Source organism: Symphalangus syndactylus, chromosome 16 (genome assembly GCF_028878055.3).
Source record: "Symphalangus syndactylus isolate Jambi chromosome 16, NHGRI_mSymSyn1-v2.1_pri, whole genome shotgun sequence".
Lineage (NCBI taxonomy): Eukaryota > Metazoa > Chordata > Mammalia > Primates > Hylobatidae > Symphalangus > Symphalangus syndactylus.
The window spans coordinates 101,616,760-101,642,189 of NC_072438.2; the positions used below are offsets into that span (position 1 = coordinate 101,616,760).

General features: G+C 45.1%; 1 protein-coding gene across 7 annotated transcripts in view; it reads right to left on the reverse strand.

Annotated features, from left to right (window-relative positions):
- AHRR (aryl hydrocarbon receptor repressor) overlaps window positions 1-25,430 on the reverse strand; it is a 111,418-nt gene that overhangs the window by 80,375 nt on the left and 5,613 nt on the right. For 4 of the 7 annotated variants that reach the window (XR_010116280.1, XM_063619614.1, XM_063619616.1 and 1 more), the window contains exons 1-2: window positions 9,112-10,369; window positions 7,911-7,987 (exon numbers count right to left, since the gene is read on the reverse strand). Coding sequence is in view for 6 of the 7 variants with exons in the window: in XM_063619614.1 (XP_063475684.1) it covers window positions 7,911-7,987; window positions 9,112-9,342 (308 nt within the window). In the remaining variant the exon portion in view is untranslated. Of the gene's footprint in view, window positions 1-7,910; window positions 7,988-9,111; window positions 10,370-25,430 lie in introns of those variants that run through there. The other 3 variants (XM_063619615.1, XM_063619617.1, XM_055246147.2) reach the window with 1 other exon arrangement.

Genomic DNA, 25,430 nt, shown 5'->3' on the forward strand with positions numbered 1-25,430 from the left:
CCTCACAGTGACCATCCCCTACGGCTGACCCATTTAACCTCAGAGTGACCGTCCCCTACGGCTGACCCATTTAACCTCAGAGTGACCGTCCCCCACGGCTGACCTATTTAACCTCACAGTGACCATCCCCTACGGCTGACCTATTTAACCTCAGAGTGACCGTCCCCCACGGCTGACCTATTTAACCTCACAGTGACCATCCCCTACGGCTGACCCATTTAACCTCACAGTGACCGTCCCCCACGGCTGACCTATTTAACCTCAGAGTGACCGTCCCCCACGGCTGACCTATTTAACCATCACTGCACTGAAGCCATCTCAACTGCCGTCTCATTCTAGATATCATTTCCACATGCAATCATGCGAAAGAAAAGATGGCAGCCAGCATGGAGTCCACTGGGAATGCGTGGGGAGACTGAGCAGGTACCAGTTACCGACAGGACCACAGGAACGAGGCCACCTGACTTTCCACACTAACCCTTCCTGGGACCTTGGCACATACAAGAGTGAGCCTGCTGTTTCCAGGGGTTTGGGTCTCTTTTGTCAAGAAGTTCCTTATTTTTTAAGGTGTTTGCACTTATGAGTGAGCTGACATGTGCAAGCTATAAATCTGAAACAATCTGTTCTGTCAGGAACTCCACAGCACAAACTCCATTTCTCACTGTCTAACGACCTAGGCCATAAACCAGTCACAGAGCAGCCTGACAGTGCCAAACCCAGAGCTGCTGTTTTCAGTTGAGATATAATCCACATAACATGAAACTAACTGTTTAAAAGTGAACAGTTCAATGTCACTTAGGGCAGTCGCTAAGCCGTGCAAACCTCACCTCTATTTAGTTCCAACCCTGAAGGAAACCCCTTACCCATCAGCCGTCTCTCTAGATTCCCCTTCTGTTAGCCCTGGCAGCCCCCAGTCAGCTCTCAGCATGGACCTTCCTACTAAAGGCATGTGGAGAAATGGAATCAAGACGTGGCCTTCTGTGGCCGGCTTCTTTCTCACAGCCTCATGTTTTCAAGGTTCACCCACACTGCTGCAGCTGTCTGTGCTTCCTTCCTTTTCAGGGCTGAGTAATATTCCCGTGTATGGATAGGCCATCTTCCTTTATCCATCTACCTGCTGATGGACATTTGCGTTGTCTCCTCTGTTTGGCTGCTGTGAATATCGGTGCAGTGAACACTCATCTAGAAGATTCTGTTTGAGTACATACTTTCAATTCTCTTGAGCATATACTTAGCAGTAGAGTTGCTGGGCCATATGTTAATTCAGTTTCGTTTTTTGGGGAACCACCAAACTGCTTTCCATGGTGGCTGCGCTATTTTACTTTCCCACCAGCAATGTAGCAGGCCTCCAGTTTCTCCACATCCTCACCTATACTTATTATTTTCTGGGTTTTTTTATTACAGCCATTCTGGTGGGTGTGAAGTGGTATTTTGTTATGGTTTTGATTTGCATTTTTCTAATGACTTATGATGTTGAGCATCTTTTCAAATGCTTGTTGTCCATTTTATATCTTCTTTGGAGAAATGGCTATTCAAGTCTTTTGCCCAGTTTTAAATTGGGTTGTTTATCTTTTTGTTTTTGAGTTGTAAGGATTCTTTAAATACTCTGGACACCAGGCCCTTATTGAGGATATGATTTGTATTTATTTTCTCCCATTCTGTGTCTTATCTTTGGTTCTCTTTCCACTTTCTGTTTTTTTTTTTTTTTTTTTTAATGTCGCACCCACCAAAAATTACTCAAGCTGCTAGCCAAGACGTAAATAGGCAGGAGAATCGGGGATGACCTGGACCTGCTCTCGTGTGCACTGGCATCCCCTGGCTGGAGAGGCCCACCTGTCAGTGAAGCACACCCAAGACCCCCCCAGAAAACAAGGGGAGCACCTAGTGGGCAGACAGCAGCTGGGAGAGGCCACAGAATGGGGGCACCAGGGAGATGGGAGAGATGGCTGATGGCAGTGGGGAGAGGACAGCCAGGAGGACGCAGACCACGGACAGGATACGAGAAGTCTAGAAGCCCTGAGGGCGTGCAGGAGAAGCTCCAGTTCACTCCAGGGCAGGGGAGACTTGCAGGAGGATTCACCAATGCCTGTCAGCACAGAAACAGGTGTCGGAGGAGCCCCAAGCCAGCTCAGGTGGAAAGAGAGGCCCCAAAATATGCAATGCCTTGAACAAACCTAACAAAAGACACTCAAACCAGAGCTGAGAAAAATTTAAAGACCTAAATACGCAGAAAGATATACCATGTTCTTTGATTGGATGATTCAATATTGTTAAGATCGCAATTCTCCCCAAAACTGATCTACAGATTCAATGTAATCATATTAAAATCCCAACAGGAATTTCTACAGAAATTGATAAGCTGATTCTAAAATTTACATGGAAATGCAAAGGACCTAGAATAGTCAATTAAAGAGAAGGGCACAGCTGGGGACCTACCCTACTGAGTTTAAGCCCTCTCTAAAGCTACACTATTAAAGATGATTTGGTTATTAGAGAAAACACAGAAGTATAAATGAACAGAAAAGAATGGTGTGAGTCTAGAAATAGACACACTGGTTTTCCTTGGGTCTTCACTGGACAATTTACTTCACAAAGATACTAACGCAATTCAATAGGGAAAGGAAAATTTTTTCAATAAATGGTGCTGGATCAACTGTATATCCAAGAAAACAAATGGACACCAGCTCTACCCTCATGTAATACCCAAAAATTAACTCAAAAAACGAGTATAGACTTCAAGGTGCTTTAAACTACTATAAAACTTTACAAGAAAACATGCAAAAATCCTTCAGACCTTGGGGGTAGTCACAGGACTCTTAGAACACAAAAAGACAAAAACCTCACAAGTTGGTCTTCATCAAAATGTTTTCTTTTGGCCGGGCGCGGTGGCTCACGCTTGTAATCCCAGCACTTTGGGAGGCCGAGGCGGGCGGATCACGAGGTCAGGAGATCGAGACCACGGTGAAACCCCGTCTCTACTAAAAATACAAAAAAATTAGCCGGGCGTGGTGGCGGGCGCCTGTAGTCCCAGCTACTCGGAGAGGCTGAGGCAGGAGAATGGCGTGAACCTGGGAGGCGGAGCTTGCAGTGAGCCGAGATTGCGCCACTGCACTCCAGCCTGGGCGACAGAGAGAGACTCCGTCTCAAAAAAAAAAAAAAAAAAAAAAAAAAAAAAATGTTTTCTTTTTTTTCTTTTCTTTTTTATTTATTTACTTATTTTTTTGAGACAGAGTCTCACTCTGTCGCCCAGGCTGGAGTGCAGTGGCGTGATCTTGGCTCACTACAAGCTCCGCCACCAGGGTTCACACCATTCTCCTGCCTCAGCCTCCTGAGTAGCTGGGACTACAGGCGCCCGCCACTGTGCCCAGCTAATTTTTTTTGTATTTTTAGTGGAGATGGGGTTTCAACGTGTTAGCCAAGATGGTCTCGATCTCCTGACCTCGTGATCCTCCTGCCTCGGACTCCCAAAGGACTGGGATTACAGGCGTGAGCCACCGCGCCCTGCCAAAAGGTTTTCAAATGTCTTTTGAAAGTCAATATTAAGAAAATTGAAAAGATAAGCCTTAGGTTGGAAGAAAATATTCACAACAAGGGTTTATATCCAGAATATGTAAAGAACTCTTACAACTCAATAATAAGAAAACAAAGAAGCCAATAAGAACACAGGCAATTATTTAAACAGACACCACCAGACAAGATATATGGATGGTGAAGAAGCACATAAAGATATCCTCAACACCATTAGTCACTAGGGAAATGCACATTAAAACTCTGATGAGATACCACCAACCCATGAGGATGGTCAAAACCAAGAAGGCTGAGCATACCACGCACTGGCGGGGATGCAGAGAAACTGGGATTCTCACACACAGTTTCTGGGAATGGGAAATGACACCACTGCTTTGGAAACAGTTAAACATGCACCTGCTGTGTCACCCAGCAACTGCACTCCTAGGTATTTATCCAAGAGAAATAAAAACATACAGACTTGTACAAAAATGTTCATGGTAGCTTTATTTGTAACAGTCTAAAACGGAGAACAACCTGAACTTCCATCTGCAGGTAAATAAACAGACTTGGTCTATCCATACAAAAGAACACTTTGCAGCAATAAAAAAGAACAAATGGCTGGTGCTAGAAACATGGATGAATCTCAGAACCTTTATGCCAAGTGCTCGCAGACAGACAAAGCGCTGTGTGATTCCATTTGCACAAAATGCCAGGGCAAGCAAACCATCTACAGTGACAGGAAACAGATCAGAGGTTGCCTGGGGCAGAGCTAGAGGGAGGAATTACGAGGGGCCACAAAGAAGCTCGTGGAGTGATGGAAACGCTTCCTCTCGATTTTGGTGATGGCTTCACGGATGCACACGAATGTCAAAACGGACCCAACTGCACAACTTAAATGTGCAGTTCAGCTGAAATACACGTATTTCAATTATACTCAATAAACATCAAAACGCAAAAAAAAAAAAAGGGGGGGAATCCCTGTGGCTTCCACAGTGTCATGAGCTGAAGGCACTGTCCCTCTGAGGACTCCGGGGAATCCCAGAAGACAAGGAGCATCAAACAGGCTGCTGGTGGCACAGGGCATTCACTCCTGGGAGAGTGCTGTGGATTCAGGATCACCCATGTCACCCAAAGGATACCGAGGCTGGGCGGGAGTCAAGGGCACTGCCAAGGGGAGGGCTGTCCCAGCCAGCCGCCCGGCTTCCCCCACATCAGCTGCCCCTGCACTCAGTCCTTGTGGGGGCCTCTCAAGGGCAGGTTCTAGACCAACTCCACCTCCGATGGCACGCTCCACAGCCTCTACCAGCCACCCCTTCCAGGCAAAATCTGGGGCACACACAGACCCATCCCCCATCACCGCAGAGGAGCTGGCCAGACCAGAGCACTGGACACGGCCCTCGGGTGCATCGAGGGCCACAGCTGGGACGGCCAGAGCGGAGGGGGCCCCCACCCCAGGAGGGGGTGCAGGATGGGCGCCCAGACTCAACATTAAAACAGTGTTTTGTCCTCCAGTCTCCCAGAGCGGGTCCCTAGAGGGGTTCCCAGGACCCCTGCATGTGCCAGCAGCCCCTCCATGGAGAAAGACATGGCAGCCTTCAGAGATGCCCATGCTTGGACACGCCAGCCTCCATCACCTTGCCTAGTGTGTGCGTGCAGTGGGGGTGTGTGTCTGAGTTGGAAAACATTTCACGACTATTCAAGTCATTCACTGTCTTTCATTGCCCCTCAAATCACAACTGGTTTTCTTTTTTCCCTCTTTCTTCCCCAAGTGCTAAAAAGTTTTAAACATAAATACATATATTTTAAGGAATGTATTCGGAGAACTAATGGGAATATTCTCCTATAAACTTGAAGTAGGGGAGATCTCCCTCATCGTGATATAAAATTAGCCACAAAAGTAAAGATTGACGAATTCAACTTCATACAAATTTAATTTTTTCTGCATGGCAAAGAACACTATATGTAAAATCAAAACTGGGGTAAAGTATTTGAAACCCATTCAAAAATTAATTTTCCTAGTTTCCAAGCTCTTACGAATCAAGAGGCACAAAACATAAACAATCTACTAGAACAATGAGCAAAAGATGTAAACACGGTTCACAGAAAAGGAAATGCAAATCGCTCTTAAACCTCACGACACAAGAATGCAAATTAAAATCACCAATATCTGAAATACACTAAGTGCTGGGGCGTGGGGAGGAGGAGCTGTTGAGGGACTCTAACCCTAATGCTGGGAGGTTTGGGAACAACTATTGAAATTACAAATGCCCGTGCTTTAGCTGAGCAGTTCCACATCTAGGTTTTCACCCTCCCAATACACGAGTGTGGGGGATTTGATTTTGCCTCCTGCAAGCTAACAACTCGTTTCTGTTTCGTGGACCCTGGAAGAAGACACGAGACCCCGGAGGCGGAGACAAAGGGCTTACGACTCCCGGCACAGCAAGCTACGTGAGCTTCCGCGTGTTCATCAGTCACCCAGGTCCCCAAGTCCCGCGGGGCAATGTGGAAGCATCCTGGATGATGCTGCATCTGCAGTGGGTTCTTGTAACAGCCGAGGAAGACTGAGCTTTACACAGGGTGAGGCTGAGGTCTGCAGGTGAAGGGCCGCCGCCCCTGGGGGCCAAGGAGGATGGAGCGGGGTGCACGTAGGGAACCAGGCAGGGTTGAGACACTTCCATAGCTGGGTCCCCCGGGGGTGGGCGATGGAATGTGCTCCTGAGCCTGTGCACTTGAGAGATTTGGGTAGCAGACGTATTTGTCACATTAAATAAGGAGAGGAAATAGCTTTGCCACACAGCTGCAAATGCAGTCCCTCTGGTGGGGCAGTCTAGGGAAGAATCAGAACTGAATTTCCTGCTTTTATTGTGTTTTTATTCCACTGCAAAGGCCTGAGAAAGGAGTTTTTGGGCCTTTGCATTTTATGTATTGGTGTTTTGAATAGCTAGTGTGCTCACCTATTTCAAAACTCAGAGGAAAGTGTCTTCAGCCTGGCTCCCTGCCTGGAGGCAGCTGATTTTCAGTTTTCTTTGATTCCGTCGGGAGACATTTTATGAATAAACTAGAAAATGTGTGCATGCACCGTATTTATGTTTCCTCCCTTTATATATGAATTGCAGCATCCGTATCTACTGCCGTCCCCCCTAGAGCTTGTTCGCAATCAGTGCAGGGCTGTGCTGCCTCACCTGTGTGCCTGGCCCCATGCATGGTTTTGCGCATGTGCTCACCGCTGGGCCAGAGTCAGCCTGGACACTGAGCTTACTGCACGCTGGTGTTCGATGCACGCAGAGTGCGAGGCCTTGGCCGCAAACTGCAGCCTTGAGGGACAAGGTAAGGTCTCCCTGTGGGACATGGGATCTCTTTCCTGTTTACCATAACAAGACACCTAAACAAGATGTAAACAGTAAACAAGATCCTTCCTTCCCAAGGGAGGCCTTACCTCCCCTTGTTTCCCAGCCCCAGCTCCTCCTGGGGCCCTGCAGTGCTTGGAGGCACCATGGCCGCACACTAAGGCCCAGCATTTGACACCTCCAGGCGCCAAGGGGCCTCACCTCAGCATCACAGCAGGTGTCAGGGCAGTGAGGGTGGCGTTGCTGTGAATCTGCACAGAATCCTACAGCCCCTGCAGCTGGGGACATCATCCGACACACACGCACCCCACACACACCCACACACACACATCCCCACACACAGCCAGGGACATCATCAGACACACACAGTCCCCCCCGCACACACACAGCCTCACCCCCCACACACACAGCCTCACACACATACACCCCACACACAGCCCCGCACAGCCTCACACACACCTGCACACCCGCACAGTCTCACACACACCCCACACACACAGCTCCCTACAGCCCCCCACACACACCCGCATACACAGTCTCACACAGCCTCGCACACCCGCACAGTCACACACACACACACCCACACACAGCCCCCCGCAGCCTCACACACACCGCACACCCCCCACCCGCAGACACACAGCCTCGCAACACACGCACACACCCAGCCGTGCCACACCCTCCGTCCCAGCGCGTGGCGGTCTCGCCTGCGGAGCCTGGGAGGCTGCCATGGCCCCGCCGCCTCCGCCTCCGCCTCCGCCGCCCGGAGCTCCGCCCGCGTCCTTGGCCTCAGCCCCTCACGGTGCCCGCTCCACCGCTCAGGGCCCCGAGGGCGCAGGGACGAGCCTCGCCGGGGGCTCCAGGCACCGGGGCGCTGCGGGGTGACGACTCCGGCGCCGCCCGCGCCTTCCTCCCCCGCGCCAGAGCTCAGCCCCGGCCCGCCCAGCTCCCGAAGCCTTCCTCGCTCGCCCTGTTCCTCAACCTCCGTTTTCAACGCAAACCCCCACCCTCCCCTTCCATGGCTAAAATAACCCACACAAGCAGAAGGCGGGATACTTTACTGTTTCTGCAGGGGCCTCCTCCGCTTCCGGCCCGCGTACGTGCACTCCCCCGGCGGGATCATCGTCCTCGGCCTGGAAGACAAGGGGCCCCCGGTCACCGGAACGCGCCACGTGCGCCCTGTTCCCGCCGCGATGCCCCGGGCCCCTCAGCGCGGTCCTGGCGCCCCCACACCCGCGACCCCGCGAGGCCCCCACCTCTTCCTCCTCGTGGGACCCCCCGGCCCGGGACCCCTGCTCTCCAGCACCCCGCACTGAGAACCCACCGGGGCCGGGTCACGCCTGGGCCTCCCCTCGGTGGCGGGCGGGTCCCGGCCTCCCCCAGAGAAGCGGCCTGCTCTGGAGCCTGGCTCAGGGCGCCATGACGGGAGACCCGCGTCCTGAGGAGGAAGCCATCGAGGAAGCCAGGAACGGGCGGGCGCGGCCAAGGCCTGGGCAGCCTGCAGCCTCCACACACTCATCACGAGGGGTCCCGTGTTTCCGTCACCCCTGAGAAGGTATGTGGGGTCCCGTGTTCCTGTCACCCCTGAGAGGGTATGTGGGGTCCCGTGTTCCTGTCACCCCTGAGAAGGTATGTGGGGTCCCGTGTTCCTGTCACCCCTGAGAAGGTATGTGGGGTCCCGTGTTCCTGTCACCCCTGAGAGGGTATGTGGGGTCCCATGTTCCTGTCACCCCTGAGAGGGTATGTGGGGTCCCGTGTTCCCGTCACCCCTGAGAGGGTATGTGGGGTCCCGTGTTCCTGTCACCCCTGAGAGGGTATGTGGGGTCCCATGTTCCTGTCACCCCTGAGAGGGTATGTGGGGTCCCATGTTCCTGTCACCCCTGAGAGGGTACTCAGGTCCAGTGTTCCTGTCACATGATCCCATCACCCCCCAGAGCACATGCAGGGCAACAGCAGAATCTCCTCTCTGTGGTGTGATCTCCCTGTGCTGTTTGTGGCAGGTCTTGTCTTCTCATCTCTGCCCTTGACAGCCTTGTGCTTTGGGCCAACAGGCTTCCTCTTTTCTATGTAAAATTCTACTCCACTCTACAGTCCTGGGATTCCACTTCAGTCACTAGCTCATAGCGCCCTGAGTCCAGCTGACTACACCCACCAGCTGCCACCAACAGTGCTGGACACAGGCATGTGCCTCCGCACGGGGCCCCTAAGGAGCGGTCCAGTATCTGTGCCCAGGCTGGTCAGCTCGCCTGTCACCCACCTCAGAGAGGGCTTCACCCCTCTTGTCACAGAATCTTGATTTTCCTTGCAATGGGTGCAGCTGAGCCCTCACAAACGTCCTGCAGACCTGTATGCAGTAACCATCTCGTGCCAGGCTCTGGGCCAAAAGCCTTGGGGAGGAAGTTAAGGAGCCCTCACCTGACCTGAAGTGAGTGCAGCCTGGAACAGGAGGCAGACTCACAGAATATCCACCTTGTGTGGAAAGTGCCATAAAAATGTCAGAAATGTGTCATGGATCCACTTTGACTCTAAAGACTTAGGTAGATAAAGTAAATGGATAGAAAAAGATACACCATGCAAACATTAATCAAATGAAGCAGCTGTATGAGTCCCAGACAAGGAAACTTCAGAACAAGGAATATCACCAGAGACAAAAAGGTATATTCTTTAATAATAAAGAGGTCAATTTTCCAAGAAGATCTGACAATCCTGAAGGTAAATGTACCTAGCAACGGAGCTTCAAAACACATGAAGCAAAAACTAATAAAATCAAGAAGGATAATTCATGGGAGACATTAACATTCCTATCTCAGTAATCAATAGAGCAAGTAAATAAAATCAGTAAGGATACAGAATATCCAAACGACAACAGACTTGAATTAATGGAAATTTATAAAACACTCCATCCAACAACAGAAGAGTATCTGGTTTTTGCACATGTAACATTCACCAAGATAGACCATATTCTGGGACTTAAAACTATCTTTAACAATTTTTTTAAAAACAGAAATCATACAAAATATGTTATTGGACATAATGGAATTAAACTATAAAGATATCTAGAAATTTGCCAAATATTTGGAAAGCAACCCACTTCAGGCATGGATCAAAGAGGCAGTCACAAAGAAATTTAAAAATATTTTGAACTAAACAAAAATGAAAATGCAAACATATCAGACTTTGTGGGATGCAGCTAACCAGTACTTTGATGGAAACTGATAGCATTAAGGGCTTCTATTTGAGAAAATAAAAGGTCTAAAATAAGTAATCCAAGCTTCTAACAAGTAACTAGAAGAGAAGATAAACCCAAGTTGAGCAGAAGGATGGAAATAATAAAAAATAAGTCGATAAGACATAAAACACAAAAATAAAGAAAAATTGGCAGGGCGTGGTAGCTCACGCCTATAATCCCAGCTACTCTGGAGACTGAGGCAGGAGAATTGCTTGAGTCTGGGAAATGGAGGTTGCAGTAAGCCAAGATCACACCACTGCACTCCAGCCTGGGCGACACAGTGAGACTCTGTCAAAAAAAAAGAAAGGAAAGGGAAGGGAAGGGAGGGGAGGGGAGGGGAGGGGAGGGGAGGGGAGGGAGGGGAGGGAGGGGAGCAGAGGGGAGGGGAGCGGAGAGGAGGGGGAGGTGGAGGGAGAAGGGGAGGGAAGGGAAGAGAAGGGAAGGGAAGAAAAGAAAAGAGATTAAACCAAAAGTTGGTTCTTTGAAAAAAATCGACAAAACTGATAAACTTCTAGCCATACTGATCAAGAAACAGAGAAGACACAAATTGCCAATATCAGGAATGAAAGAGAGGACATCACTGCAGATCCCACAGACATTAAAAGAAAAATTATAGAGCTGAGGCCAGGCGCAGTGGCTTAGGCCTGTAATCCCAGCACTTTGGGAGGGTGAGGCAGGTGGATCACCTGAGGTTAGGAGTTCAAGACCAGCCTGACCAATATGGTGAAACCCGTCTGTACTAAAATTACAAAAATTAGCTGGGCATGGTGGTGTGCACCTGTAGTCCCAGCTACTTGGGAGGCTGAGGCAGAAGAATCGTTGGAACTTGGGAGGCGGAGTTTACAGTGAGGCAAGATCATGCCACTGCACTCCAGCCTAGGCAACATAGTGAGACTTGGCCTAAAAAAAAAAAAAAAAAATTATAGAGCTGGGTGCAGTGGCTCATGCCTATAATCCCAGCACTTTGGAAGGCTGAGGAAGGAGGATCACCTGAGGTCAGGAGTTCGAGACCAGCCTGGCCAACATGGTGAAACCCCGTCTCTACTAAAAATACAAAAAATTAGCCAGGCATGGTGGTGCATGCCTGTAATCCCAGCTACTTGGGAAGCTGAGGTAGGAGAATTGCTTGAACCTGGGAGGCAGAGGTTGTAGTGAGCCAAGATCACACCATTGCACTCCAACCTGGGCAACAAGAGCAAAACTCCATCTCAAAAAAAAAAAAAAAATATATATATATATATATATATATTTTATATATATATATATATTTTATATATATATATATATATAAATATATTTTTATATATATATAAAAATATATTTATATATATATATATAAATATATTTATATATATATATAATATATTTTTATATATATATATAAAATATATTTATATATATATATATATATAAAATACTGCTATGAACTTAATTGTGTCCACCCAAAATTCCTATGTTGAGCCCTAACTCTCCATGTGACTGTATTGGAGATAGAGCCCCTACACTCACAGGTGATTAAGGTAATAAGGCTGGAGCCCTAACCCTATAGAACAGGTGCCCTATAAAAAGAGAAGAAACATCAGAGCTCTCTCTCTCCACCATGTGAGGATGCAGCAAGAAGGCAGCCATCTGTAAGGCAGGAAGAGAGGCCTCACCAGAAACCAAATCAGCCCGCACGTTGATCTTGGACTTCCCAGCCTCCAGAACAGTGTGAAATAAATTTCTGTTGTTTAAGCTATCCAGGCTATGGTAATTTGTTATGGCAGCCCAAGCAGAATAAGACAAATACTATCCCCAAAATTCAACAATTTAGATGAAATAGAGGAATTCCTAGAAAGGCACCATCTATCAAAACTCAAGAAAAAACAGATAATCTGGATAGCTTTATATCTATTCCAACAACATCAAAAAACCCAGGCCTAAATGGTTTCACTGGTATATCTACCAATGTAAAGAAATAATACCAATTCTCTGCAATCCTTGGCAAAAAATATCAAAGAAAAAATTTAAAATTGTCAACTTATTTATGAATTCAGCATTACTCGGATGCCAAACCAAAGGCATTGCACGAAAAGAAAACTAAAGACCAGCATCCCACATGAACATAGACACAAAAATCCTCACTTAAATATAGGTATTGGCAAATAGAATCCACCAATATATAAAAAGGATGATACATCACAACTAAGTGGGATTTATCCAAGGAATTCAGGGCAGCTTCAGCATCCAAACACCAATCACTGTAATTCACTATAATAATAAACTAAAAAGAAAATGCACGTGATCATCTCAATCTTTCAGAAAAGCATTTGACAAAATCCAAATCCATTCATAATAATTTTTCCAAAAAAAACCTCTCATCAAACTAGGAACAGAAGGAAACTTAATTAACGTGATAAAGAACATCTACAAAAGCCTATAGCTAACATCACAGCTAATGGTGAAAGACTAAATTCTTCCCCCAAAGACCATGAACAAGGCAAAGCTGTGGTGTATCCCCCTTCCCACTAAAATTATTTGTGTACTAGCCAGGGCAATAAGTCAGGAAAATAAGTAAAAGCCTCAAAACTGGGAAATAAATAAAAGTCATAAAACTGGGAAATAAAAATAAAACTCCATCTGTTCACAGACATGATTTTATATGTAGAAAATTCCAAAAAGGCTGAGTGAAGCAGCTCACACCTATAATCCCAGCACTTTGGGGGGCCAAGGCGGGAGAATCACTTGAGCCCAGGAGTTTGAGACCAGCCTGGGCAATGTGGCAAGACCCTATCTCTACAAAACATACTTTTTAAAAAAATTAGCCAGGGTTGCTGGCACACACCTGTAGTCTCAGCTACTCAGGAGTCTGAGGCTGGAGGATCACTTGAGCCCAGGACATCGAGGCTGCGGTGACAGTGAGCTGTGACTGTACCACTGCACTCCAGCCTGAGTGACAGAACAAGACCCTGTCTCTTAAAAAGAGAGAGAGGGAATTCCAAAAATTTTACTAAAACCAATTACCTATAACTAATTACTGAGACCAGCAAGGTCACACAGTAAAAGGATAATAACATACAAAAATCAATTGTATTTCTAGATACTAGCAATGAACAACTAGAATTCAGATTTTTAAAAAATAGTATCATTTACAATAGCACCCCAATAAAAATAAAATAGGTATTTCAAGAGACCTAATATATGTGTAACTGGACCCCTAATGAATAGGAGGGGAAAGGAGGTAAGAGAAAATGTAAGAAACGCAGAAATATTTTCCAAATGTAATGAGAATTGTAAACCTACAGACGCAAGAAGCTCAGTGAGCACCAGGCACAAGAAACAGGAAAATGACACCAAGGCATATCATAATCAAATTGCTCATAACCAGTAATAAGTAGAATAATATTTATTTTTGTATTTTTTGTAGAGATGGGGTTTCATCATGTTGCCCAGTCTGGCCTCGAACTCCTGGGTTCAAGCAATTCGCCCACCTTGGCCTCCCAGAGTGCTGGGATTACAGACATGAGCCACGCACCTGGCCTAGAATAATATTAAAAGCCAGAGAAAATAGGCATTGGGTACAAAAGATCAAAAATAAGATGACAGCAGATTCCTCATCAGAAACAAGAAGACAGTGGAGCAACATCTTTAAAGCTGAAAGAAAAAACCCTGAAACCTGGAATTCTACATCTTATGAAAACATCATTCACAAGTGAAGGTTAAATAAAGAGCTTTCAGATGCACAAAAACTGAAAGAAATCATCACTAGCTGACCCACACTGTAGGAAATATTACAGGCCAAAGGAAAGTGATACCAGATTGTAGTATGTGTCTACAACATGGCACAAAAAGCACAGGAACTGACTACTAGAGGGTTAAATATGCATAATTTGTTCTTATTGCTTAGATATCTTTAAAAGGTAGGCGACTATTTAAGCAATAATAACAGTGTGTTGTGGGGTTCACAACAAACGTGGACATCAAGTATATGGCGGCTACACAGACCTGGGAGGGGAGACATGCGTTCACAAAGTGGGGTGACAGTACTCAGAAGCTGTGCCAGCTGCCCGTTTGTTGCCTGTAGGCTCCAGACTCCCCGTCCTGCCTGCTCTGTGTTAATAAGCCGCAGTCTTTCAGCATTTCTTCCTAGAGAGGGCATGGTGTTGCACTGGCCTGAATACGGCCCTGGAGGAACCCAGCAGGAAGAAGGAGCCCCTGGTTCCAGTGCTTCCCATTTTTTTGTGTCCCTGCTCACCACTGCCATAGACAGGGCAACTCAGCAAACTTCTCTGCCCTCCAGGGGACGGAACCTACACCTCCTCCAATGAGGCCCAAGCCCCAGCTTTGGGAAGGGAGCCCCCTTCCAAGCGCGCTCCTTAGGGGCCTCCCGCAGCCCCAGAGCACCATCCAGAGCTCTCCTCTCCCCTCCATAGCTGCATCACTGTTGCTATCTATACTTCTTAACATTAAAGTTTCTCAATTCAAATAAAAAAATTAAATTAAAAATATAAAACGCCAACACAGTGAGACCTCATCTCTACAGAAAATAATTTTTAAAAATTAGCCAAGCATGGTGGCGCATGTCTGTAGTCTCAGCTACCCAGGAGACTAAGGCAGGAGTATTGCTTGAGCCTGGAAGGTCGAGGCTGCAGTGAGCCAAGATCACACCGCTGCACTCCAGCCTGGGTGACAGAACAAGACCCTGTATGTATGTGTGTGTGTATATATATACACATAAAGAAAAACAGAGAGAGAGCTGATTTTTTTAAATCCACGTTTTAGACATACACATTAAAACACATATGAAATAAATGGCATGTTAGGGATTTGCTTCTCTATAAAGTGGGGAGGACAGTGGAGTCTAAATGGTCTGGGGTTGGCAGGCTGGACTTTAAATGAAACTGGATCAGCCAATATTGATAGTTGATTACCTATGCTAGCTGATGAAAAAATTGAACTCTTTATATAATTTTCTCTACTTTTGTAAAATATTTGAAAAGTGCCATAATAAGATGTTTGGCTTTTAAAAAAAGACATTAAAAAGAAAGAAACTGTGGCATAAGAATAGAGATACTAATTGATTATGACCAATGACCAGTTGATTTTCCACAAGGGCACTAAGTCTGTTCAACACGGAAAGAACAATCTCTTCAACAAATGGTGTTTAGGTAACTGGCCAGCCTGAGCAAATAGCAAGGAAGGCCTTGTCTCTAAGGGGAAAAAAAAAACCACACACCAGACAATGAAGTTGGATCCCTACCTCACACAATATGAAAACATTAACCTAAAATTGACTAAAGACTTTAATGTAAGAGATAAAAATATAACACTCCGAAGAAAACATAAGAATTCATCTTTAATGGCCTTGATTGGATAATGACCTTAAATGTGGCAATGAATTCTTAGATTTGTCACAAAAAGCATGGGTAATAAGAGGAAAAAATGGATAAATTGGACTTCATCAAAACTAAAAATTTTTGTGTCACAAGACACTACAAGAAAGTGAAGAGGCAACCCAGAGAATGGCAATAAACATTTACAAATCATGTATCTGATAAGGGTCTAGTATCCAGAATAGACAAAGAACTCTTACAATTCAACAACAAAAAGACAACCCAATTTTAAAATGGGCAAAGGCTTTTTTTAAAAGATGGTTGACTAGAAGCATTTCAAGCACACCTCGTCCACTTAGAAGAACCAAAATAATGTGTAGATGATCACACTTTGAATCTATTTTCCAAGAGACAACATGGGAGTTCAGCAGGACAGTGACAGGAAACAGCAAAACTTAGGAAGAAAGAAAACCGGCAGGCTGTGTGGCCAAGAGCGGCTGGGAACTGGGAGTGACTCCCCAGCATGAGAGGGTGAGGGCGGGTCTTCCCGCAGTCTACTTTCCCACTGGAGAATCATGCAGTCTCTGACACAGGAGAGCGTCTCCACCCTCCCAATCTCTGCATCGGATTTAGGGAGATTGAGAAGGAAGTGCTCCAGGAGGGAACATGCCCTGGGTCTCATACCCTTTCTGAAATTTAAGCAGCTAGAGCAAGACACCGTTCTCCGTCCTAGTTCTTAGCAGACGGTGCATGTTCCTGGTACAAGCAGTGCCAGTCCAAGGCATTAGGGAAACTTGGACTTGGACTGCTGCTTGCGGAACTGAGGTGTGAGAGTGGACCAGGACTAACAAACAGGCAAGTGTAGCATGGGCTGCAGCTCCCAGCACTGGAAGCAGGCACCACCCCCAGGACTTGAGCAAGATGAAAGTTGCCATGGGGGCTTGGTCTTGAGCTGTGCAGGGCCTACAGCCTGGAGCTGAGTTGTGGGCCAGGCACAAACTGCCAAGGCTGATGGAACAGCTTTTGTCTCCAACAGCCAGGACGGGGGAGCAAGCTACATGGGGATTGGGGCATGAAAGGGATGCAGGTCTTCCATCCATGGCCAAGGCTCTGGCTGCTGGGACTGGCCCCACCCTTCCTGTGGCAGCTGCCCCTCATCCAGGCATTCTGCCATGGGCCCTGAAAATCACCCAGTGGCACCTGTCACAGTTGGTGCATGCACTCAGGGGGCTAGAGCAAGCTTGCCTGGTCCAGCTCTGCCCGGCATCCCCCTTCCCCAGCCCGCCCACAAGACAAAGTGTGGGATCCAGGGACCTGGAGGACCCACAACCCAGTCCACCACCCGGGACACTAAGCCCTTCTCCCAGGAGACACTCTGCCACCACCACCTCAGCTGGGACCTACCTGCAAGTGCCAGCTGCTGCCCTGGAGGCTGGCCAGCACAGCCCATTGCAACCACTGCCAACACGCACACAGAGCTTGGGACCCAAAAGTGCATCTCACCACCACTGCCACCACCACTGCCCACACCACTCTGGCTGCCCAGAAACTAGGAAGCCTGCTCACTTGTATGGTACACTGCTACTACAACCAGCTTCTGAGGAAGCCACCCAGAGGCCCAAGAATCAGCCAGCCTGGTACTGCCAACACAGGTGCCAGTGTGTGCCACCCTGGGGCACAAGGATAGACATGGTTAGCCCACAGCTGCTACCACTGAAGCCTGAAGATGGGCCCACCCAGCATCCCAGTCCCCAGCACAACTTCACCACAGCTGCCACCAATAACTGCACCCTCACATACCAAGGAAGCCACAGATACCACTAACACTGCTAATAGCCAAATAAAACATACAGAGGCTTCACTGCTGCATGCCTCAGAAGTAAATTCAAAGGGCCTACCCAACAACATCCCAGTCACATCTCCAGGAAAAGGTGCCCCCCAACAACAAAAGTAAACCCAAAAATAAGAAAAAGCAACTATTACACCAGATGTGTAGAAAGCAACATAAAGACACAAGAAACAAGAAAAAGCAGGGTAATATGACAATCCCAGAGAAATACAATTCTCCAGCAGTAGATAAATCTCATCCAAAAGAAATCCTCAAAAATCCCAGATAAAGAATTCAAAATACTGATTTTAAAGAAGTTCAATGAGATGTGTGAGAAATCTGAAAATCAATACAAAGAACTCAAAAGATTAATTCAGAATATGAATGAGATATTTACCAAGGAGATAGATATACTTAAAAAAAACCAGAAATACAAAATACATTTGAAAGCTCCAACAATAGACTAGACCAAACAGAAGAAAGAATTTCAGAACTTAAAAAATAGGCTTTTTGAAATTATCCAATCAAACAAAAGCAAAGCAAAAAGAATGAGAAAGAATGAGCAAAGCCTGTGAGATACCTGGGACTACATAAAGTGACAGAATGTACAAGTTATTGGTCTTCCTGAGGGTGAAGAGATATTGAGAGCCTTAGAAAACCTATTTAATGAAGTAATATATGAAAACCTGCCAGGTCTAGCAAGAGATCTAAGCATCCAGACACAGGAGGCTCAGCAATCCCCGGGAAAACATCGTGCAAAAAAGACACTACCACAGTGCACCATGAATCAGTCCAAAGTCAAAGTGAAAGAGCAAATTCTAAAATCAAGAGAAAAGCGTCTAGTCACCTATAAAGGAAACCTCATCAGACTAACAGTGGAGTTATCAGCAAAAACCTTGCAGGCCAGAAGAGAATAAGGTGACATATTCAAACTGCTGCAAGAAAAAAACTTTCGGCCAACAATTTGATATCCAGCAAGACTAACCTTCATAAATGAAGGAGAAATAAAGTCTTTCCCAGAAAAGCCGATGCTGAGGGAATTCATCACCACTAGTCCTACAAGAACTGCTCAAGGAAGCCCTAACTTGGAAGTGAAAAGACAACACTCACCATTATGGAAACACACAAAAGTATAAAACTCACTCATAAAGCAATCACAGAAGAAGAGAAAGGAATCAAATGGCACTGCTACAGAATTCAGCCAAACCACAATGACAAACAGCCAGAGGAAAAGAAGCAAAGAACTTATAAAACAACTAGGAAACAAATAACAATACAACAGTAACCAAACCTTACATACCAATATTAACCTTGAATGTAAACAGGTTAACAGTCCGGTTTTTTGTTTTGTTTTTTCGAGATGGAGTCTCACTCTGTTACCCAGGCTGGAGTGCAGTGGTGCAATCTCGGTTCACTGCAACCTCCGCCTCCCAGGTTCAAGTGACTCTCCTGCCCCAGCCTCCTGAGTAGCTAGAACTATAGGCCTGCACCACCACTCCTGGCTAATTTTTGTATTTTTAGTAGAGATGGGGTTTCACCATGTTGGCCAGGCTGATCTTGAACTCCTGACCTCAAGTGATCCACCTGCCTCTGCCTCCCAAAGTACTGGGATTACAGGCGTGAGCTACCATGCCCAGGCAAATGTTCCACTTTAAAGACACTGATTGGCAGAATGGATTTTTAAAAGCATGATTCAACTATATGCTGCATATGAGAAACTCACTTTACCACTAAAGACACACATAGGCTGGGCATTGTTCCTCAAGCCTGTAATCTCAGCACTTTGGGAGGTCAAGATGGGAGGATTGCTTGAGGCCAGGAGTTTGAGACCAGCCTAGGCAACATAGCGAGACCCTGTCTCTATTTTTTTAAAAAGACACATACAGATTGAAAGTAAAGGGGGGAGGGGGAAATACATTCCACACAAATGGAAACCAAAAGCAAACAGGAGTAGCTATACTCATATCAGATAAAACAGACTTTATGTCAAAAACAGTAAAAAAAAACAAAAAAACAAAAAAGACAAAGGTTATTCATTATATAATGATAAAGGGATCAGTTAAGCAAGAGGATACAACAATTCTACATACATATGCATCCAACATTGGTGCACCCAGATTTATAAAACAAATATTACTAGAACTAAAGAGAGAGAAAGAGCAATATAGTAATAGTGGGGACTTCAACACACTACTCATAGCATTAGACAGATCAGCTAGGTGGAAAATCAGCAAAGAAACATGGGATTTCAACTGGACTTTAGGCCTCCACAGACATTTACATTATAGAATATTCTCCCCAACAACTGCAGAAGATACATTCTTTTCATCAGCATATGGGACATTCTCCAAGACAGACCATATATTATGCCACAAAACAAGTCTTGGCCGGGCGCCGTGGCTCACACCTGTAATCCCAGCACTTTGGGAGGCCGAGGCAGGTGGATCATGAGGTCAGGAGTTCGAGACCAGCCTGGCCAACATGGTGAAACACCATCTCTACTAAAAATACAAAAATTAGCCGGGCATGGTGGTGCACACCTGTAGTCCCAGCTACTCGGGAGGCTGAGGCAGGAGAATCACTTGAACCCAGGAGGTGGAGGTTGTGGTGAGCTGAGATCGTGCCACTGCACTCCAGCCTGGGCAATAGAGCGAGACTCTGTCTCAAAAAAAAAAAAAAAAAAAAAAAGAAAAAATCTTAACAGATTTTTCTTTCTTCTTTTTTTCCTCTTCTTCCTCCTCCTTCTCCTCCTCTTCCTCTCAATAAATGTTTAAAAATTAAAATTATATTAAGTATCTTCTCAAACCACAGTGGAATAAAATCATAAATAAATACCAAGAGCAACTCTGGAAAATATACATACATGGAAATTAAACAATATGCTCCTGGGTCAACAAAGAAATTTAAAAATTGCTGAAACAAATGAAAATTAAACACGACATACTTTAAAAACCTATGGGATACAGCAAAAGCAGTGCTAAGAGGGAAGTTTATAGCGGTGGTCTCCAACCTTTTTGGCATCATGTACAGGTTTTGTGGAAGACAATTTTTCCACCAACTGCAGATGTCAGTAGGGATGGTTTTGGGATGAAACTGCTCCACCTCAGATTATTAGGTATTAGATTATCATAAGGAGCATGCAACCTAGATCCCTCGAAAGCACAGTTCACAATAGGGTTTGTGCTCCTATGAGGATCTAATGCTCCTGCTGATCTGACGGGAGGAAGAGCTCAGGTGGTAATGCTCACTCGTCCACCACTCACTCCTGCTGTTTGGCAAGCCATGGACGGGTACCGGTCTGAGGCCTGGGGGTTGAGGACCCCTGGTTTATAGTATTAAATGTCTATATCAAAAAAGTAGAAAGATTACAAATTAACAATCTAATTATGTGCCTCAAGGAACTAGAAAAATGAGAACAAACCAAACCAAAATTAGCAGAAGAAAGGAAATAACAAAGACCAGGGCAGAGCTAAACGAAATAGAGACTGCTAGACTAACAGAGAAGAGAGAAGACCCAAATAAACAAAATCAGAAATGAAAAAGGAGACATTACAACTAATACCACAGAAACACAAAAGATCATCAGAGACTATTATGAACAACTATATGCTCACAGATTAGAAAACCTAGAGGAAATGGATAAATTCCTGGAAACATACAATCTCCCAAGATTGGACCAGGAATAAATAGAAAACCTGAACAGATAAGTAATGAAAAGCGAGATTTAATCAGTAATTAAAAACCTCCCCCAAAAGAAAAGCCTACAACCGGCCGGGCACAGTGGCTCACGCCTGTAATCCCAGCACTTTGGGAGGCCGAGGCAGGCGGATCACGAGGTCAAGAGATCAAGACCATCCTGGCCAACATGGTGAAACCCTGTCTCTACTAAAAATACAAAAATTAGCTGGGCATGGAGGCACACACCTGTAGTCCCAGCTACTTGGGAGGCTGAGGCAGGAGAATGGCATGAACCCAGGAGGAGACGGAGCTTGCAGTGAGCCGAGATCATGCCATTGCACTCCAGCCTGGGTAACAGACTGAGACTCTGTCTCGAAAAAAAAAAAAAATGCTGAATTATATCAAACATGCAAAAAAAAGAACTAAGACCAATCTTCCTGAAACTGTTCAAAAAAATTGAGTAGGAGAGAATGCTCCCTAACTCATTCTAGAAGGCCACTATCACCCAGATACCAAAATCAGACAAGGACACAACAGAAAAAGAAAACTACAAACCAATATCCCTGATGAACATAGACTCAAAAATCCTCTGCGGCTCACAGTGGCTCACACTGTAATCCCACTTTGGAAGGCCAAGGCAGGTGGATCACTTGAGGCCAGGAATTTGAGGCCAGCCTGCCCAACATGGCAAAATGCTGTCTCTACTAAAAATGCAAAAATTATCAGGGCATGGTGGTGTGCACCTGTAATCTCAGCTACTTGGGAGGCTGAGGCATGAGAATTGTTTGAACTTAGGAGGCAGAGGTTACAGTGAGCCGAGATGGTGCCACTGCACTCCAGCCTGGGTGACAGAGTGTGACCCTGTCTCAAAAAAAATACTCAACAAAGTATTAACTAACTGAATCCAACAGCCCATCAGAAAGATAATATACCACAATCAAGTAGGCTTTGTATCAGTGATGCAAGGATGGTTCAACATATGCAAGTTAATAAACGTACTACATCACATAAACAGAATCAAGGACAAAAACCATACGATCAACAATAGATGCAGAAAATGCCTTTAATAAATTTCAGCATCCCTTAATGATAAAAATCCTCAAAAAACTAGGCACAGAATGAACATACCACAAAATAATAAAGGCTATTTATTACAAACCCACAGCTAACATCATACTGAATGAGGAAAAGTTGAAAGCATTTCCCCTAAGAACTGGAACATGACAAGAATGCCCACTTTCACCACTCCTATTCAATATAATACTGAAAGTCCTATCCAGAGCGATCAGGCAGGAGAAAGTACATAAAAGGCATTCAGACTGGAAAAGAGGAAGTCAAATTATTCCTATCTGCCAATATGATTTGATATCTAAAAAAACCTAAAGAGTCCACCAAAAAAACTCTTAGATTTGATAAGTGAATTCAGTAAAGTTGTAGAATACAAAAGCAACATACAAAAATCAGTAGCATTTCTATACACCAATAATGATCTAGCTGAGAAAGAAATCAAGAAGGCAATCTCATTTACAATAACCATTAAAAAATACCTGGGAATAAATCTCTACAATGAAAATTACAAAACACTGATGAAAGAAAATTGTAGATGACACAAACAAACAGGAAAACATCCATGTTCATAGATCAGAAGAATTCACATTGTTAAAATGACCACACTGCCCAAGGCAATCTATAGATTCAGTGTAATCCCTATCAAAATACCAAAGTAATTTTTCACAGAATTAGAAAAAACAATCTCAGGCCAGGCATGGTGGCTCACACTTGTAATCCTAGCACTTTGGGAGGCCGAAGCAAGAAGATTGCTTGAGGCCAGGAGTTTGAGACCAGCCTGAGCAACACAGTGAGACCCCATCTCTACAAAAACATATTTTAATTTAAAATTAGTCAGGCATGGTGGCACACAACCATAGTCCAGTTACTCAGGAGGCAGAGGCAAGAGAATCTCTTGAGCCCAGGAATTCGAGGTTGCAGTGAGCTATGATTGTGCCAATGCACTCTAGCCTGGGTGACAAAGCAAGATCCCATCTCAAAGCAAAAAAGAGAGAAGAAGGAGGAGGAGAAGAAAAGAGAAAAAGAAAAATAATCCTAAAATTCATAAGGACCAAAAGAGAGAGGTGTGTGTCAGCACAGGAAAAACTACCATTTATCAAACCATCAGATCTTATGAGAATTCACTCACTGTCATGAGAACAGCATGGAATAAACTACCCCCATAATCCAATCACTTCCCACCAGGCCTCTCCCTAAACACCTGAGGATTATAATTCAAGATGAGATTTGGGTGGGGACACAAAACCTAACCATATCACTACATGATTTCAAATTACACCACAGACTATAGTATGGGACTTAAACTAAAAACCTTCTGCATAGCAAAAGAAATAATAAACAGAGTGACAATGCAACCTGTTAAATGGGAGAAAATATTTGCAAACTATTCATCCAACAGGGGAGTAGTAACCAGAATATACAAGGAACTCAAACAATTGAACAAAAAACAAAACAAAACAAAAAACAACAAAAAAATCCTAAGTGATCCCATTAAGAAGTAAGCAAAGGACATGAATAGACATTTTTTAAAAGAAGAGATACAAATGGCCAACAGGCATATGAAAAAATACCCCACATCACTAACCATCAGAGAAATGCAAATTAAAACCACAATGAGATATCATCTTACCCCAGTCAGAATGGCTATTATTAAAAAGACGGCCAGGTGCAGTGGCTTATGCCTGTAATCCCAGAACTTTGGGAGGCCGAGGTGGGGGGATCACTTGAGGTCAGGGGTTCGAGATCAGCCTGACCAACATGGTGAAACTGCATCTCTACTAAAAATACAAAAATTAGCTGGCATAGTGGTGGGTGCCTCTGAGGCTGAGGCAGGAGAATCGCTTGAACCCAGGAGGCAGAGGTTGCAGTGAGCTGAGATTGCACCACTGCACTCCAGCCTGGGCGACAGAGGGAGACTCCATCTCAAAAAAAAAAAAAAATTCAGATGTTGGTGAGGATGCAGAGAAAAGGGAACTCATACACTATTGGCGGGAATGTAAACTAGTACAGCCTCTATGGAAAACAGTATGGAGATTTCTCAAAGAATTAAAAATAGAACTGCCATTTAATCCAGCAGTCCCACTACTAGGTCTATACCTGATGGAAAAGAAACCAATATATCAAAAAGACGCCTGCACTCATATGTTTATTGCAGCACTATTCACAATAGCAAAGAGATGGAATAAACGTAAGTGTCCATCAGTGGATTAATAAAAAGAAAATGTGGTATATATACAGAATTGAATATTATTCAGCCATAAAAAAAGAATGAAATCATGTCTTTTGCAGCAACATGGATGGAACTGGAGGTCATTAAGTGAAACAAGCCAGGCGCAGAAAGTCAAATATCACGTGTTCTCATTCACAAATAGGTGCTGAATTTGTATACACATGGACGTAGTGAGTGGAATGATGGACGACAGAGAACTGGAAGAGTGAGGGGGTGACAAGGGCCTGGCTGATGAGATTTTAGTTAAGGGGTACAATGTATATTATTTGGGTAATGGATGCACTAAAAACTTTGACTTGATCACTATGCAATCTATGCATGTAACAAAATTACACATGTACCCCATAAATGTGTACAATTTAAAAAATGGGCAAAGGACTTGAGGAGACATTTCTCCAAAGAAGATACACAATGGTCAACACATGAAAAAATGCTCAGCACTGTAAATCATTAGGGAAATGCAAGTAAACAAAAATCCATAATTAAATACCATTTATACCACTAGGATGGCTTGTTGTTGTTGTTGTTGTGGTTGTGACAGAGTCTCGCTCTGTTGCCAAGGCTGGAGTGCAATGGCTCAATCTCAGCTTACTGCAACCTCCACCTCCCGGGTTCAAGAGATTCTCCTGCCTCAGCCTCCTGAGTAGCTGGGACTACAGGTGCGTGCCACCATGCCTGGCTAATTTTTGTATTTTTGGTAGAGATGGGGTTTTGCCATGTTGGCCAGGCTGGTCTCGAACTCCCGACCTCAGGAGATCCGCCTGCCTTAGCCTCCCAAAGTGCTGGGATTACAGGCGTGAACCACGTGCCGGGCCAGCTATCGTTTTTTTTTAATGGAACATAACAAGTGTCAGTGGGGCTATGGAGAAATTGGAATTGTTTCTGGTGCATTGCTGGTGAAAATGTAAAATGGTGCACCTGCTGTGGAAAAGTGTGGTGTTTCCTCAAAAAGTGAAACACAGAATCACTATATGATCCAGTTGCTCCACTCCTAGGTACACACCTAACAGAAGTGAAAGCATTTGTTCTAACAGAAACCTGCATACAAATGCCCATCATAATTCACAGTAGCCAAAAAATGTAAACAACCTAAATGTCCATCAGCTGAGGGATCAGTAAACAGAATGTGGTATCTTCATACGATGAAATATTATTCAGCCATGAAAAGGAAGGAAGCCCTGGCACATGCTGCCACGTGGATGGACCCTAAAAACGCTGTGATGCGTGAAAG